Raw genomic sequence first — 19,843 nt, forward strand, 5'->3', positions numbered from 1 at the left:
TAAATAACATTGGAGAGATACTTTTTTTCTAGAAAAAGGACACAGAGTTAATAATTTATTTTTTCCATTTTGTAAATAAAAATCTTTCTTTAGTACCAGTTGAATTTTTGGATTTCATGGAAATGTAATTGCTTATATATATATACATATATATATATATATACATATATATATATATATATATATATATATATATATATATATATATATATATATATATATATTACAATATAGTAAGTATGAAAAACCAGTGATACAAATTACTATTAATATATAATTAAATTGGCTTTATTTTGTGTTCTAATGTAATTAGTTTTATTACATTTTATATTGTATGCATTTTACTAGTTGGGTCTCCACATTAATATGACAGGAAACAACAGATTTACGTAAGCCTATCCTCTGATGGTGTCTTGAAATCTAGATGAAATACAGTGTAAGTAAAAAATAAAACTTTTGGATAAACAAGTGAAATCTGTTTTGCTTTGTTTCGTAATTACTCTCCTTTTAATTGTTGAGGTTACAGAATGGAAAACTTTACTTTGTTTTATTGCTGCTGATAACTTAATATCTTTTACAATAGGTTCCAAAATTTCCACATGCTATAAAGGAATTATTGAGATCGCAAATACTGAGAAAGGATGGTCAGCAGAACAAACATTTAATACATATATTAAATGCACAGTAGAGTTACATTGTATTTATTTTACGACATAACAGCATTAACAAATAAATAGAAAAAACTGAATTTTTCAGATCTTACGTGATAATTCTCTGTAAATAGGTGTTACCACTTAAGTTTAATTGTGTTCAATGTTAGTTACAAGAGTTCAAGTGAAGCAATAGTGTAAACGAAAAAAGATTATCACTTGTGCTTATACTGAAAAGAAACAGAGTGTTTATTGACGAACAAAGTTTTAAGACACCAGTTCACACAAAAGTATTTAAATCGTGTGTTCCTGCTGATGATACATTCTAATTCTACGTTTCAATCTTTTCCTTTAAACTATAACATCACATGATAACTTAATCATGAATAAAAAATGTAAACCTGTAGTCAATCCCTTTCATAAAATACAAATTACAAGTTACTTAGCAAATGATAACAATAATCATAAAATGCTATCTTTCATTTTGAGTTTCAGCAAAATAAAATGTATACTACATAAACCTTTATTTTTAAGATCGTACATATTTGTAACAATTAAAGCAACATTTCATCAATCTAAACAAACTCCAAGAATCGTAAATATAGTTTTAAACTTATTTTATGTTTCAAACACAATGCAACATTATAAATGGTCAAACAAAATGAACAAATTATTCTAGATTATTCTACAAGATTTCCATAGCGTTACGAGGAATTCTTTGAATATCAGATTTAAAAGTGTTTTTTCCTTAAGTCAGTAACTAAAAAGATTTCTTTATTTAATATAGAATATATAAATATATTGTACTTATCTACGTTGGATATACACACAACACGATAGGCCGAAAATCATGTACTGACATTAAAGTTTAGTTCTATGTAAATGAAAAACATTATTCATAATCAATATTACAGTTGATTGAAAGAACCCGTAAATTCATAAATTAAGAAAAAATAAGAAAAGAAACATTTTGCTGCAGTTCTGTTTGTTTCTTAAACATTTCTTCACTATGATTTTTTACTGCCTTTTTAATAATAGCATCGGTTAATATTCAACACTTTTAATATCTTTGTTATTGTAACTGTTAAAATTAACTTCCAATTTCTAACAAAAGTTATTTTGTATTCTGTAAATTCTCTTCATTTGTCACTCACTGACTAATAATAAAACGATGTTCATGTATATTATGTAACCTATTACTCAAATCACATTTCAAACCTTGATTATAGGTCTCAGAAAACATCACAGAACATTATATTGTCCGTCTTAGCCAATTTAATACAGTCGAGGAACATCTTATTAAGTATATCATTCTTAATCTAAAGCTTTAACAAAAATAGTCTTTGTAGCTGCAACATTTCCTTCCTTTAAGCAGCACTACTCATACACAAAACAGCATCTTCCTACAATCACATACAAATATCACATTAACATTACTTAGCATCCACATAGCTCTATTTGCTTACTACTACTCTGTCATGGTGACACGATGTGCATAAATACGCTTGATGTTGTAACTAGTATTATTATATTTTCTTTTTAGGAACTTGGTTGATTCTTAGATGATGCCAGATACCATTTGTCCACTGGTAGCGCAGCGAGAGCATCACCGAAAACTTTCAAGATTATACTATCTATTTCTCGAGCGAATCTTGGTTTAATTTCCCGAATTATCTCCTGGGAATTTTCGTTCAAGAAAGAATTAACTGTGTCTCCTGAAAATTAAAAGAAAGAAGAATATGATTTTAGACGTTAAACGCAAAAGGTAATTTTAACTAAGTTAGCCAGATCATTTGCCCTGTAAAGTGATTTCTTTACAAAATAGAAAAGGAAAATAATTCTCGAAATAGTAACAGCAATCAATTACAAAGTTGATATTTAAGTTCACTAAAATCGTTCTAATATCTATTAATAAGTTGTCAAAAAAAGGGTAAAAAAAGAAAAAGCAACATCGTACTAAGAAATGTAAAGAACGTGCAAATTAAACTATGAGTATTTGCTCCACACAACAATCTGGTAAGCAAAGTGAAAATAAATCTTATTAAATAAAGGAAGGAGTTGTAAGTATTGCATTTCACTATTCGAGCAGCTGAGAAAATACAGAATTTCTTGGAGAACTTATCGTGTTTATAATTTTGAAGCAAGAACTATTCAGAGTAAACTTCCATCAAAAATGCAATCTTGTAATATAATATTATTTTTTCAATAACTTTGATATAATTAGACCAATTTGTACGTCTAGTTTTATTCATTTTCTTGTAAGATATTAAAAAAACTCTAAAACCAGTGTAATTGCTCCGAAGTAAAACTGTATAAAGTAAGTACGTGCTCTCTCTTGCTTGCTAATTTATTTATAATAGTAGCAACAGAAACAACGCTAATAACATGTAAATTGTGATGTATAGAACTTATTTCTGTGTAAAATTCATAACCCACAAAATATTTTACGCTAAATTACCTGAATATATCAAATTGTTAAATTTGTAGACACTATATGTAAAATATTAACCGAAGGTTATTGTATAGGTCACGTAAGGTATTTCTTTTTTTCAATCTTAGGCATTGTATTCAAACATTTATTAATGACACAAATATATAGGGTGTCTCGAATGGGACTGACGGCTTTTAAAAATGTGTAGTTTTAATATGTCAGAGATACAGAAGAAAAAGCATTCATGTTAAAGGAAAACTCAAAAAGTTTTGTTCAGCAAATTTTCATACTTGAACAACTACCGGTGACGGCGCTAGTATCGCCGATAAATAGAAATGGTGTCAGCAGTCGAAAAGGCGCAATGCATGTGATGGTTTGCAGAGACAAAAAGTGTTGTTTAAGCTCAACGAAACTTTCAACTTGTTTACCACAAGGATTCTCCATCACGCAACAGTATCCAGGCGTGGAAGTATCAATTTTTATCAACGGGAAGTGTAGTGAAACAACACAGCGATGGTAAATCGCGTGTGGAAGAAAATGTGGAAACAATTAGAGTGTTTCTCACGTAGTCCGAGGAAGTCAATTTGCGCAGCGAGCAGGTAATTGACAATTCCAAAGTCAACAGTGCACGATGTGGTACACAAACGATTACGTTTGCGCGCGTAAAAGGTGCAATTGTTGCAAGAAATTAAGTACCAGCGATAAGCCACAGAGAGCAGCATTTGCTACTGAAATTCTGAACAGGACTGATTATGACCATACTTTTCTATTGAACGTTGTTTTCTGATGAAGCAACTTTTCACTTGTCTGACTGTGTTAACAGACACAATGTTAGGATATGAGGATCTGAGAATCCGCATGCGTACATAGAACATTCTAGAGACAGTTCTAAATTGGATGTTTGGCGTGCTTTAACACATAATGCAGTTATAGGCCCCTCTTTTTCATAGAGTAAACCATAACAGGAAATGTGTTCTTAGACACGCTTCAACACTTTGTTGTTCCCCAGTTACAACATTTGCAACCTCAAGTGATATTCCAATTGGATGGTGCCCCGCCACATTGGAGCCTACAAGTGAGGAAGTATCTTGATACTGAATTTCCTACCCGTTGGATAGGCCGTGATGGGCAATTAGGAGACCTCCACGCTCTCCTAATGTTACCCCCTGGACTTCTTCCGGTAGCGGTATGTGAAAGACCTTGTGTATCCTGGTAAAAAAGGTGCGTAACCTTGATGAACTGAAGAACCGTATTAGGAATGTGATTGCTTCAATGGCACCTCAGATGTTACAGAATACATGGAGAGAGATTGAGTTCAGGCTAGATATTATAAGAGTTACAAATGGAACTCATGTGGAGTTTACTGAGTTAGAAAGACTTGTAAGACCAAATAAACTTTTTGAGTTCTCCTTTAAAATGCAGGTTTTTCTTTTTGCAACTTTGACCATATTAAAACTACATTTTTAAAAACCGCCAGTCCCATTCCGGATACCCTGTATTAGAAGCGTATTTTAGCTTTACAAAATCTTCACTATTGGTTTCATTAAATAAAACGTAAAGATTTTAAAATGGAATATAGGTAGTTACTCCATTGAATAACGAACAACATGTTTAAAAGTTTTTAAACAGTGTATTTCTTGCTTCTTACTTACTATGTTCTTTTATTTTATATTATATTGACAGGCTGTATATCTCAGAATTGTGTGAGAGGAAAATCTTTGGGAATAAAGTTAGGAAAATTTTCTCTATCAAAAGCCGCATATGACAACCTTATTTCCCTTATATTACGTAAATATATTTCCCTTATATTTTACTATATATACTTTGTTGCACTGCGGGGCTAACTATATATATATCGCCTTCTGTGTACGGACAATGAACCTTTGTGTTTCGAAAGCTTACTTCTATTGTTACTTCCAGCGTGCAAACGTTTCACCAGGCCTAGATAAACTTTTAACTATTTGCTAAGATAATTTCAAGCATGGAAATAATTCTAATACGCTAGAAATTTAATTATTTTTAACAATTCGCAAGTTTTCTTTTCAAAACTGCACTCTGAATCTACCTCCTTATTAAATATTGTAGAATATTATGTATAAATGCGAAGCGGAATTGATAGATCGATTTCTGCCAAAAAAAAAAAAAATAGTCTATTCTAACAAGAAGGAAAGAAAAACGAAAAGAAAAAGAGACGGACAGATTATTGTGTATCTTTTGAATTTACTACAATAATGCGCATTATCAACAGTAATATGGATCTATCGAAAGCAGACTAAAGGGCAGAAAACGTAATTGGAGACGTAAAACTAAAAATGAATTAAATAAATAAATACTCGTTTACAAATATGTCACGTTAAAAAAAAAGAGAAAAGTACATACTTCTTTACTAATATGACATGTTAAGTTCTGAGTCGTGGTTGTAACTCTAAGATTTCTGTCATGATTGTATCAAAGTGAGTAGCATAAAGGTGGTCTAAAAAGGGAAACAACGTCCTAACATGTTAAGAGGACTCATCACTGCGAAATTAAAATAACGCTAATTTTACAGTAATTATGTGATATCTTCAAATAGATAAAAGATAATCCAAAAGTGGAACAAGACCTCCCTAGACAATATTATTCTGCGTGAGATATCGTTATCATGACTCATTTATCTGCTTTCAATTTCCAGACATTTAGAAAATCGTAATTTATTTTCGCGTTTCTAAATAACTGCAAACGGAAAGCTATTAGGTGACTCGTGATAACGGTACCTCATGCAAAATAACATCGTCTAGGGAGGTCTTGATCCACTTTTCGATTCTCTTTTATCTATTTGAAGATATCACATAATAACTGTAAAATTAGCGGTATTTTAATTTCGCAGTGATAGGGACTCTTAACAACAAAAACAGTAAGAAATGAGCTTCAGACGGTAATTCAACTAGTTTTATTTTCATTTTCTTGCTTTAGTAACTACTGAGTTTGTGTCTTCAAACCATAACTTTCCGTGCACCGTCCGTGAACTTCCTCATAAAGTCCGCAGACACTGCACAAAAATTTGGAGTATTTAATGCGTAAATAAGTTGTCATGGTTTTAATCTTTCAAATTGTTTATTAATATAAAAGCTGTTGCATACAACAATGTGTAGATTTACAACATACAAACTAAGTGCAACAATCGTGTTCAAAAATTGTAAAACATTTGCTGAATCATTTAAAAATAAATTCAGTGTTTAACAATTTGTAAAAAAAAATCTATTATATAAAAGAGAACGCACAAATCCTTTGTTAGCTCATCACGCTAATACGGCTGAACCAATTTCTTTCATTTTTGGGGGGTTATTAGGATTTGGACCCTAGATGGTTTTTATCATATCACTTTAATTTTTAATTACCAGTGTCTTGAGATAATTGACCATTCAAGTGTCCATAACGTACAAATCCTTTGTTAGTTCATCATAGGTATAAAAATAAACGTATTTATATGCAACCCGCATGACCGTGTCACTCGGCGGGTTAACATAAATGACAGGCGCTATAATGTTAACATTTACTGCAATTTGAAAGCGAAAAAGTAAAAATTATCTAAGTAACAAAGTTTATTGCGTTCCGGGGTGACCGCAGCGAAGCGGGGCGGGTTAACATAAATGACAGGCGATATAATGTTAACATTTACTGCAATCTTCTATGGTTTTTATCATATCACTTGAAAGCGAAAAAGTAAAAATTATCTAAGTAACAAAGTTTATTGCGTTCCGGGGTGACCGCAGCGAAGCGGGGTGAACGCTGCTAGTATCCTATAATAAAGAGCATTCCACGTAGTGAACTAGTTCCTATAATCAACGGAGTTTTAAGACCAATCCTCATTGTAACAATTAATACATGCTAGTTGTTGTTGTTGTTGTTATTATTATTATTATTATTATTATTATTATTATTATTATTATTATTATTATTATTATTATTATTATTATTATTATTATTTAAATTCAAAATTAAAGGTTATTGTTTAGCTTTGAGGGGCCAGGTTTTTGACAGACTTGTTTGTAATATTATATTCACATTCGGTTTGGTTAGGTTAATAACATTTAATTTAGACAGCGGGCATAAGCGAGTGAAGGCTGGTTAGAGCCCCGCAGAGCACATTATTTTCTGTCTTCGTTAGTGTTGGCCACCTGTTACTAGATAATTACCAAATTAAATATTGGAATTTACTTCTAAAATGAAGTGAAATGAAATCTTTCAGTTTAACACCCCACAATTATGCCCTTTAAGCTAAGGGAAACAGATGATTAAGGCAACTGAATAAAGTTGAAATAATTGGTGGAATGAGAATGTAGGAAAAAATGGGAGTACTCCGAGAAAACCCACAATGTTTTCCACCACAAACTTGGTTGGGAATTGAACTAGGGACTCTACGCATCAGAGGGAAGCGCTCTACCACTGAGCTACCGTTCCCCAAAGTTTACTTTTAATTTTTAAATTGAAAATATAGTTCACTTATATATGTATGACAATAATAATTAACCCTACATCTTATATTGCTTTCCTCCTATACCTTACATTGTTTGTATTTCCTAATAGTAGCTGAGCACGTGAGACCTGGGTTCGATTCTAGATAGAAGATCATATGATCTCCGGATCTCACATTAAACTGTAGGTCCATATAGCTTTGCTATTGAATGAGACGCTAAACTTTAATCAGTCAAATCAACTTTTCTGATAGTAATTTATTTCGTGGTGAGAAGTCTACATATTCATCAAGATATCGTATACTCTTTCATATTTCAGCTGTCCTTTATCGGCCATTAAAGAATATAATTCGAAGAACTGACGTCCAACTGTTGATCAAGCTATTCGTTATTACTTACTGTATATGTCTATATGTAATTTGATAAATCTTGTGCACTTGCAACTGTATACGAACAAATGATGATTATACATACTAATATCAAGTAAATATTGCAGTAAGAAATAAGTATTGGTTCGTAATTTTACATTTTTCTACACATGAACATGTCTTCGGAGAATTAGAAATTCTATGTATAGTTTACTCGTATTACATTTGTATAAATTAATATAAAACTCTGGTAATTATCTGGTATGAGGTTATTAAATAAATTTTCATTTTATTGCTTACCTAGAAACTTGTCTCCATTGAATAAATTATTGAGACGGACTCTCATGCGACCTATATCAAAATCAGTTCTTGTGTTGCTCAATTTCAGCTTCGGGCCCTTTTCACCTGGTATCACTTCCAACCAGTTGTAGGAATCGGCAGAAACACCATCTGTTAAAAATAACAATAAAAAGCTGAATATTATTTATCTCGAAACAAGTTATCAAAGTCTTGGAAAATAGCTAATGATGCAGACTGAGAGGTACACCTCTTAAACCCTTTATACGTAGTACGGATTGAAATTATTAGAAATATTTTTGACCTCCTAATACAGACTAGTTATATAGAAAATATGCCAAAACTAAAAGAGAATTTACTTAATAACATTTACCTTTAATGCTTATTTAAAAAGATCTGTCTGTTGTGACAGTTATTGTTAGACACCGTCTATCTCAGTACCTACTGCGTCGTAATAAATTTAGAAGGGAAACTGATTGATACGTTTTATTCCACTTAGCAACAAGCCAAGGTGTTTTAACGAATATTATATATAAATGAAAATAATTCTGGAATTTCCCGTATGAGACTTAGGTTCCCGTGGGAAAGAACAGTACATGTACGATGTAAACTAACCTTTTGATCCAGGACCAGTGATGTGCCGTAAACTATAATTTTACGTCTACGCGATTGTCTACTGTAATCTATACGTAATCTACATTACACCTTTTCCCGTGTAGACTATGTAGACAACCACTATCAAATGTAAGGAAGAATTTCGTTGCTCGTTTGTTCATATTTCCTCATTCAGTTGTTTTGCTTCGGTGCAGCGAAAGATTAGGGAAACGACTAACATATAAAAAGTAGAGGGAATTATCTAATCTGTATGTTTACTCTGCTCTGCACATACCACTTCCTTAGATTTTCCACTTCAAGCACTGCTTTTATAATGAAACTTACAAAACTAATTCTCACCTGTGGGCTTTCAGTCTTGAATCTGCTGTATTTGTCAATTTTTTTCTTGCATATTTTAAAAATGCATAATATTTTTCATTTTCCTTCATCAAGACGAAACTAAGTATTCGAAAGTTACTATTCGCTGGTCTAAGCATTTTATTTTGTACGCAATTTCGCAATGTAACGTCAAAAGAAAGCTCCTTTATTGTCCACGATGCCATATTAAATTACGTGTTTTTGACATATTCTATTAAGGATATTCTACGTTGTTTACATTAAGTCTACGTTGTTTACATTGTCTACGCATAGTTGACACGTAAACGTAAACTATCGTTTTTTACGCGTAGACACACATCTCTGTCCAGGACATTACTCCTTAAGTGTGGTACATAATATTAATCATAAAAATCTGATTGGTCCAGGCTTATGACTTTGTGTCAGAACTAACTTCCCTGAATCACATTACAGTATCTACCATAAAAAAGTGTGATTTGTTGCAGTTCTTTCACTTACAAAATTGTTATTGTATATTCCTAATTTAAAATAATACTCTAAAAGTGAAGTGTAATTATCTAGATGATTTTATTTTTTCTCTGGAAATGAATGAAATAAGAGACGTCCGATATAAAAGGAAATATAATTCACACAACAGAATTATATTTAAAAATAGAAAACTAAGTTTTAAACTAAAGCACAAAATAAATTATTTTAAAGACTGTAGGGCAAACCACACGAGCAATGATATACACGAGCTTCTGCGGATACATACAAAATAAGAGAGAATATAAAAGAATTATTTACATTGTAGAGCAATCTTGTTGTTACACAGCGCTGATTAGATCATCGTAGCAAACATTTCACAATTTAGAAAGAATAAATTATAAACTTACAATAAATAAAAAGAAAGTCATTCCTTTGCTGAAAGAATACTTATAACATTTGCTAAATTTTGAAAACTTACTTAATAGTGACCAGAAACTTCCACTGCCAGAGATAGGAAGCAACAACAACTGTCCAGCGATCTCATAATAGCCTGTTATCCTGAGTTCAGGAAATTTAAGTCCCAGTGTAAATCTAAACTTTTCTGGATCGGACCTAAAATTAAAAAAAAAGTCAGATATAATGCATTACATTAAAAATGAAACAAGGATTTTATTCATTTTGTAAGCGCCACGAGCTCAAATATGTCAACACACAAATATTAAAGCATTTTGACAAAATAATGTCAATATTTTGTACTAATTATTTAAGTTGGTCAAGCGAAGTAAAACTTCCTAAAGATTCTTAAAATAAGGAATTGATGTGAATCAAAACGCAGGGTACAACTAATACAACTATTCAAATGCCTGCCATCTAAGTTTTATGGATGTTACTTATTTTCATACCTCAGTTAATGCAACTTAGAGGTCCACGTGGACTAATATTATAATCATTGACCAATATAAGTTTTTTCTCAGAAGCTCTTTTCCAAAAAGGAATATCAGTTTTGAAATGTTGCCTCAATTTTTTCATTATAAATCAATAGCAATGTCTGGTATGTGATCATCACTAAAGCATATAATTTGAGTAAGAAATAATCATAAATAAATTAATTAATAAAATGGTAGTCACGAATGTTTTCGTGCTTAAAACCATTATATTATTACTACTTTATGAGTATATGTTTTTGTTGCATTTCATGTGTGCCAGTTCTAATATGAGCACATTCTACAGAGCAATGTATCTCGTTCATCTTCAACATTTCGACCTTATTATCAGTATAATATACAGTGACATGTTTCTATTGTGAAGTTCCACTTTGTGTACCTTTCTCCATTCAATAGTCTGCTTCTATTTACATCTTACTTTTTCTCAATTCTTTGTTTCTAAAGATCCTTATTCTGTGTTCCTTTTTACAAGTTATGGTCCATCTTTCAAGCGCATACAGTAGAACAAGGAAAATTATGCTTTAATATGTGTCTGCTTCTAATTCTAATGAGATCTACTGGCAGGACCATACTTTTCAAGTATTCTTTCATAATTCAGCTTTATCGCAGCTTTGACTTCATGTATCATTAGCTTTATCTTACATTTATAATTTCTGTACCATGCTAAACTCTCACTACAAGTCAATTAGTCATTGTAACGGGTTATAGCAGAGAAAGTGAGGCATTATGTTTGATATAATGTAATCTTTTTAAATTTACATGAATATTCATTATCAAGTATTAGTTGTTCCCTCAAACTTTCGGCTTGTTGTACACTATAGGTTAAAATTTTGTTTAATTAAGAGCTCTAGTTATTTATTTTTGTTTTAGTTTGCCCACCGGGTAACTTCCGGTTACTCAAATATTAATGCTCAAATCAAAGAGCTCCCGCTGCGAATTAAACCCGGGTCATCCGCACCAAGAACACGTAAGTTAATCATATAGACACGAGAGAGCTCTTAATTATGTATTCATTATAATTGCATTTCATGTATTTAATGACGCATAACTCTCATTAAAACTCATCTGAAGATAAAAACCACCTTTAATTCATAATAATAGTAATAATAAGAAAAGAATAGGATCTTTTATACACCTTCCAGACCCTAAATGAGAAGATGTATTTTCTAGATATATATATATCTTTTCTTTAAAATAATGTGTAATAATTTATTAATTCTTTATAAATATGAAAATTCAAATAAAATAATCTGTACCATTATTTAGATTATTTATATCAAGTAAAACATATTGAGAACATATTGAGATTCTAACTTCAGGAAGATCAAATTTAGTTCCAAACACTTACAGTTCTAACTTTGGATCTAGTATTTTCTCCTTCAAAACAGAATAAAGAAAACTTTTATGTCTGTATGATATTTTTATAATCTTACAGTTTTAAATTTATAACATATGAACATATTAGTTTTGGAGTTCACTTTTCTAAATTAAAAGCACACTTTAAGGAGGATATTGTAATGAACACTATAGAATTAATTAAATAATTTTGTGTATAATTTGAAAAATCCTTTATGTAGAATCCAAGAGTCTTCAAAGATCCCTACATATACTATTAATTAGCGTATAATTTGCTTCTACTACTTTAGAAAATAAGTTTTTTTTTTTGTATAACATAAATGTGAATTAACATAATGGATCAGAGCCACTCTCAAATAAACTAAGCTTTACCAAAGATGTTTTGAATCTATTTGTTCTACTTTTTCATGAGTATTTATTCTTTAAAATTACAATCCTCAAGGTTGTAATATAAAACAACACATCATACTTACTTTGCATATGTTGTGGTATAATTTGTGAGACCATGAACTTCAAGGTTTTTAAAAGATGCTCGAATTCTGACAACTCCTCCACCTTGACTGAAAGAAATACTGTTAATCTTCATTGGCTCCATAATAGGAATATTCCATTCTTCAATGCCTATAAATAAACAAACAAAACTACTTTTAAGTTTTTATATGTATATTTACAGGTTGGGGCAATTTCGATGGGGAAATGGATAAGAAATCGAGGAGCTAATTGGATAGCATGTACTTTCGCGAGGTAATTTCGATAACCACATTTCTAATCATAGTGTACGTAGATATATTTCGATAACAAACTTAAGAGTTTTATTGTTCATTTTAGCAGATGTTATATACAGAGCAGGTGTATTGAGAACATCATTACTATACATTTATATCACCTTTAGGGGTAAGACATTATCAATACAGGCTATGACAATAATGAAAAATGGTTATATTGCAGAGGTGCATTAATAAGCCTGGGTACCCCCTCTCCAACCTTTTCTCATTGTTATTAACATTTTAAAAACGGGAATATGTTGGCCACAAGTAAAAGGTGACTACTATGCGTAATACCATTGCCTACAAATTAACAACTTCTGCACGATTCTACAGTGCCGTAATATCAAATAAAATATAACCCGGCTTTGTTTCATCGACATTGGGATAAACATTAATAAGTAAATGAAAACTTCCGGGCTCAAGTGTATTTTTAGAAATTTGTTGCTTTTTCTGTGACAGACAGTTCTCGCCCCCCCACACACACACACACATGCACATGGATTTGTTTATTCCGTGTGTTAATGATCTATAGTTTATTTCTTTCTTGTTTTTGGACAAGGTTGGTATCGATCAAATAGATATGACAATGACGATACTTTGATCAATACAAGTGATATCGAAGCTGTTCTTATTTATATTAAACGTAGAGTTATAGTCAAGTACATATAGTCTATACCTATGTCTAAGAGTCTGCGCGGATGCGGATATCCAGGAATGTATCCATGAGTATCTGCATCAATATGGCTTTTGTGGATATATTTTTAGTTTCTGTGCGGATGGCGTATAAAATTGCGGATATTTGTGAAAATACTAGAATTTTCTTGATCACTTTTCTACGCATTATTAGTTATTTATGTCTTGTATTAAAGTGTGTGAATATTCTTTTGGAATAAATATTTCCTAATATAAAGTTCAGTTTCGTGAGATTTTCTTTGCTTTATGAGTTGCTTTAAAATGGCTTATTCTTTCCAAAAGACCTTCTATCTCCATTTCGCCTTTGTGTTCTGAACAAAGACTCTCACGCCTTGAGAGTATGTAACTATGGGGCAATGTCAATAGGGACATGTCAATATTAGAGTGATTTTAGAGTGCTCTGAAATTAATTGGCCTGTACAGTATTACAAACTTGACCATTTTTCTTCAGAAATCTACATCTCTATTTAGGAAGCAATTTACTACTTTCATACGTATTTTCTATTACTTTCATGTGTCTGCTTGAATTGTATTCCAGTTTATTTATTATAGGTGACATAGAATAGGAAGATATTGTATTTAATACTTCACTTGAAATTTATTGATATTATATCATATGATTTACAAAACTACAAAGAAGATATTTACACTTATGATGTTAGAGATTATTTTTGAAATAATAATTATCATATAACAAATAACTGTATCCTAGATATTTGTTCTCATTATCTGCGGAGTAGAGTGCAAATACAGATAGAAATGTTACTGACGCAACTGCAGATGTGGTAAGGATACGGATGCGATATATTATATCAGCGCAAACCTACTCTGTATATAGTAACTACTAAGTAGGGCAAGGAATAAATAGGTGAAATTTAAACAAGGTACCATACACATTTCTCTTCACCATACATTAAAGCAAACATCTGTAATGAGCTCAGGTGAAGTACATAAATTTCTAACGTGTATGTGAACAAGGTCATTGTGTGTACATGAAAGCAAGTAACGACTTAAAAAATGCTCCCTTAATTTCACTGAAAATAAATCAATTTATCAATTTATCTATTATACATACGTATATTGTAAGTTGTTATTAGTTATTTTGATGTTACAGTGATTGTCATTTCCTTGCATGATGAAATTGTAATTTCCATTTCGCGCAACATTAAGATTATGGTTGTTTCTGATTTAAATTCTAAAAACATTCTGACAAACAAAATTCACTTGAACTTTATAACACTAGTTTGAAATACACATCTAAACATAATTTAAAAAATGAGATGTTAGTTACACTGCTGTTTGTAGAACTTGTAATACTAAAAAAGACATACACGTGTGTTCGGAAGATTTATACCACAGATTCGTTACATGACTATTCAAAAATTATTTAAATTACAGGACTGTACAATGCCTCTAATCTTGATAAATTAGTATCGCATGAAATTCCTATGTGCTGCAATAAGAGCCCATATACATCGTGGCACCGAAGCAAACGAACAGTAGATGTGTTGCTGCTTGTTGGAGAATAGCGTGTCACTGCTTGTATATAAGTTCACAACACATCCGCAACGTTCGCCGGAGAACCGTAATGAACAAAGTGAAGACCAATCTTTTTCCGCTATTTTTGATAGACGACAAGTCAAGCGACCGTGTTTGCCAGGAAAACAGAAGTGCCCGTCGTTTCTCGAAAACTTGCACATTCTGGGATACATGTGCCTGGGCATTGTCCTGTTGAAACATGGCTCCCGTAATTGTCTGATAGAAGGGTATGACCTCAGTTCCCAGAAATTCTCTGCTGTAATGATCATTGGTGAAGTTGCCTAGCCAAGATTGTATATTGCACCCACACTAATACTTAACATTCGACTGCTGTAATTGGTCGACGCACACTGTTAGATGCTCACTACGATGTCGTCTAATGTATGCACGGAATCACTGGCGGACAGACTGAAGAAGGATTGTCCGAAAGCATGACCATCTGCCACTCATTACCCCAGGTTTGCGCGTATTATAGCCTGAGGTGTTTGTGGTTATGAATCATTGCAATCTGACGCTAACTATGTGTACTTCTTGTCAGCATTCCGCAAACATCATCGAATTGTGAATGCAGACAAATCCACATTGGCATCAAACCAACAATGAATTACGTTGAATTGTCCACGGCCATGCGGAAAAGATATCTGTAATGTGATCATATTGTGCAGCCCAATCGTCGCTGCGTACTTTTCTCTTGTGACTATTCTCAAATATACACGTCAGCGCCTCGATAGCATGAACTGTACAAGCACCAATTTTATGGTACGAAAAGACGTCCTCCCCTAGGATGATCACGGGATCCAACTAGAATGTAGACGTCTATTTATATTGTTCCTTTGACGTTCAAGAGCCATGCTGACACTTGCACGTACACTGCTGCGCAAGTCGTCTTCTTGCAGTACTACTTCGTGCAACGCAACAAGGGCGTTACCTATTGCAATTGAAGTCACATTGATTACCTTTAATTATTTCATCAACGTAAAGGGAGAACTTTTTTCAGTCATAATGATTAGTTTTCACTAATTTAAAACCGAAAATTGAATTTAAATGTATGCAAATTGCATTTAGTTTACCGCAATGTGGAAAAGAATATTTGCCAAGCTCTTGGAGCTTGTTGGTAGTAGGCTAATGAAATTATTCGTCTTTGCCTTCTTTCTTCAAATATCAACATTACGATGGACTCTTTCTGTTCGTTAGATTTTCCCTTCTGCTATTTTAGGTAGATTAAACAGTATATTTGTTTGATTAGATAACACTTTCCAAACTTTTTTTAAAAAAAGGTCGTTGTAATGGAATCGCCAACCTTGATTTGTTGTACTTCGGTTTCAAATTGCAATGTCATTCTCTGGAGAGACAGTTTCTTAACTAAAGTTATGCGGTTTGCACTATATTACTTTTCTTTCTCACTTTCCTTATGTATATTTATCAGATTTCTACATTAAATATTCAACATACTTAAATTGGTATTATTGTTTTTTTTATGATTTTCTTCGTCTTTAACTAATTACAATTTTAAGTACCCTACCACATTATGACTGATCCAGATCATGTAAATAGATTAAAAAGGGTATTATTATTATTATTATTATTATTATTATTATTATTATTATTATTATTATTATTATTATTATTATTATTATTATTATTATTATTATTATTAAGAGTAGAATACATCAAATTTTACATGATAACATTTCATTATTTACTAACACCACAGCTGCGAGATTATCACAATTGATATGTGAAGAAATAATTACACTAATCTTCATGTTTTGTCCCAGACATGGCTTTGCATGATTCTATAGTATTTTCAGATAAACAATCCAGCTTTGCTATCCGGCTAGTTTTACATGTTATAAATTTTTATGTGAAAATTGTATTTTTCTTTTTACAGTTATTGATTTGAAACACTTATTATTGTTTATTGCCGATTACATGTGGCACCCAGACTGTATTGAGTTCATGTTTGATTAGTGAAGGGAAAGCACAGTCTCGCCAGGACTTGTTGCGACCTGTACATTTGCTCTCGTGTCACTGCACTGCATGGGTGCCAATCCTGGGGTGACCGAGGGGGCCTGGTTTCTCCTAAAGCTCATGTGGGCCCCCTTATTATATTTAAGAATAAACAATATTTGGCATAATTTCTAAGCAATTTGTCTTAAAATCCTCATATATGCCTTCTGCATCTGATTGTGCCCCCCAAAATTTACAGAGAAATCGGTGCCCTTGCTGCACTGCCCAACTTCCTCAGTTCTTTGAAATTTGTGTATGAGAAATTAAATATGCCGCACAAGTGTCTAAATCATCCGGGTATTTTCTGGTACGTGTCTGGTGAGTTGACTCTTTAAGTCTTAAAGAAAGAATTTATATCCTTTAATTTAAAAAAGTGTTGCCGCCTTTATTTTGATTTCAATATAGGGAATCAGTATACGTTGTGCCCCCTCATATTTGCTGTTAATTGTTCAACGCTTTTAACGGGCTGGGCAAACGGTTCGCTGCCTTTGCTGTTTTCATGGTTTGGAATGAGCCGAAATCGGACAACTATAGGGATCTAGAAAAGTAGTGGCTGAAAGTATATGAAGATCTCGGCTGTACTATCAAGATACACTTTGTCCGTTCTTACTCGGATGTCTTTCCAAATAACTTGGGTGCTGTAAGCGAGAAACACGGTGAGCGCTTTCATCAGAATATTTCAATAGTGGGAAAAAGGATAAATGTGCCTAGAACAATGAACCTCAAGAATGTTGGAAGATTACTGCTGGACTCTGAAAACGGACATTATTTAGGCTAAATACTCAAATAAATTATTAACCTTTTAGGTATGTTGAATATTCGCTAATTTCTTCAGTATAAAATATTTATCTACCAAAAATTAAAACCTAAAAAAAAAAGTGAAGGAGAAAAATGTTATTTTTAAAGCCAATAAAGTTTTGAAGCACACAAAAGAAGTTAGACTAATGTTATTAAAAGTATAATCATAACTATTTTATGTACTATTGGTTCTGCTCTGTGGAAATAGATTTTCCACTAGTATACAAGAGAAAAACAAATTGCTAAATATAATAAAGACTTTTCTTTCTTACCTTTGGGAAGATGAGGTCTGAGTTTTTCTATCAGCTGGAATAAGCAGGTGTCCAAAGAGTCCTTATTGTGAACATCGCATTGTCGTACAAAATCAGCTGAAAAGAAAAACAAAATCATTCTCAGTATGCTCAATTCCACTCCAAACTTCTGATTAAATAACTTCATAAGAATAATTAAAATAATGAACTATGGAAAATATTAAAAAAAAAAAAGAATATTTCAACAATAACTTTCCACAGTACTTTGTAATTAAATAATCATAAATTCTTTATATAGCAAGGTTTCGTCCTTCATTTGATTTTTTTTTCAAAAAACGAAAGAAACCACATGGATAGTACTTCTAATCTCTTCCCTGTTACTCCCATGGATTTTTACCAGGGTAGATCCAGGACTAACTTCTGGGGGGGGGGGCGGTCGGTTGTAATACTGCTACTTAGAGCTACTTTTAAGAGCTCCATACTCGGATGGGTTTTATTTATGGGGCTATCGCGCCCCCTGGATCCGCCACTGGTTTTTACCATGTCAATTTAATTAAAGGGCATATCCTAAAGGGGTTAAGGGCTTCAAATTTTCTGTTAAAAAATAAAGCATACCATGGATGTCATACTTTCATTGAGATTAATATATTATGCGAACAAGGGACATTTCAACTAATAATTTTTAAATGTATCTGAACTTTTGCATGTAAATGGTAAAAACATTGTATTGAGTTCTAATACATTCCAGACCTCTGATGGTAATGTATCTTATACGGCCGTGTGCACCAACGAAGTTTAACTGTTGAACGAGGATCATAGCCAAGTTCAGTGAAAATGTCTGTTGCACCAACAATGTTCAAGGATAAGTCTCGGTCAAATGGTGGATGAACTTGGTTTTAGCTTGAACGGCCGAATTTGGGGGATAATGAGTGAAAAGCGTAAACATTTCTTGATTAAAAATTTCTCAATGACTCAGGACCACAGTGTGACGCGATACTTGACCAATTGAAAGAAGAAAGTTTTGTTTCCAATCCTTTTTTGAAAGCTCTTCGGAGAGTTACTCATTTCATGCTGTTCATCATTCGATTTATATGTAAAAGGAACCGACTAAGAACCAATTTCTCGTGCATTATTCACGTCCACTATTCTCCATCAATTTCTTTTCCTCTCGTTCTGCATAGTGGGCAAGGTCAGTTTTCGGTGTCCCACATGCAGCGCTTGTTATAGATGGAGTGGAAAGAAACAACGATTGATGACCTAGAAAAGTAAGCAATCCTGTTGCTCTTACCACTAGCATGGTCATACGTCAAAAAGGAAAACAGATTCACGCTCAAAGAATATTAAATTTTGTATTACAGTGTGTAGAAAAAAAAAATACTGTGAACACAAAAGACGATGTTGTACGAATATTTTAAGAGATTATGTCAAACGACAGAAGAGTACATTCACTTTTGCGAGGAGTCGTCCTGTCTACAGGATCTGATGTCAAGCATTCTAATTCAAGTTTCCACCAAATGAAATTATTTCTAGAAGCGACCAGAGGGACCGAAGAGAATATTTCAACATAATAAGGAAAATTTATTAAAAATAAATAAATAAATAAATAGTTATATGCTATAAGAGGTCGTGCTCCTGGCTCACAATTGGAATTTTTCATGTTGATTCTATCTTACAATAAGAGGTATCTAGAAGGAGATTTCACCAGTAGAATGTTAGATTTCAGTACTCTTTTTGGAGAGGTTGTGAGAGGTTAACCAGTAAAACTATTTACGAAACTTTAAACTACGGCTTCCGAAGCAGAGGATGAAATGCAAAAACGTAGGTTTTCTGTGAATGTTTATTTGTTTGTATGTTTGTAACATTGGC

At 32.4% G+C, this 19,843-nt stretch overlaps 1 protein-coding gene across 2 annotated transcripts in view; it reads right to left on the minus strand.

Moving 5' to 3' along the window:
* Positions 1–213: 213 nt before the first annotated feature.
* LOC145693465 (protein takeout-like) overlaps positions 214–19,843 on the minus strand; it is a 90,492-nt gene continuing 70,862 nt past the window's right edge. For both annotated transcript variants that reach the window (XM_081769498.1, XM_081769497.1), the window contains exons 2-6: positions 17,999–18,094; positions 12,393–12,540; positions 10,098–10,231; positions 8,204–8,353; positions 214–2,365 (exon numbers count right to left, since the gene is read on the minus strand). In XM_081769498.1, coding sequence (XP_081625624.1) covers positions 2,190–2,365; positions 8,204–8,353; positions 10,098–10,231; positions 12,393–12,540; positions 17,999–18,094 — 704 coding nt within the window. In that variant the 3' untranslated portion in view covers positions 214–2,189. The remainder of the gene's footprint in view (positions 2,366–8,203; positions 8,354–10,097; positions 10,232–12,392; positions 12,541–17,998; positions 18,095–19,843) is intronic.

This window comes from Thermobia domestica, chromosome 8, assembly GCF_964235325.1.
Source record: "Thermobia domestica chromosome 8, izTheDome1.hap1.1, whole genome shotgun sequence".
NCBI classification, from domain to species: domain Eukaryota; kingdom Metazoa; phylum Arthropoda; class Insecta; order Zygentoma; family Lepismatidae; genus Thermobia; species Thermobia domestica.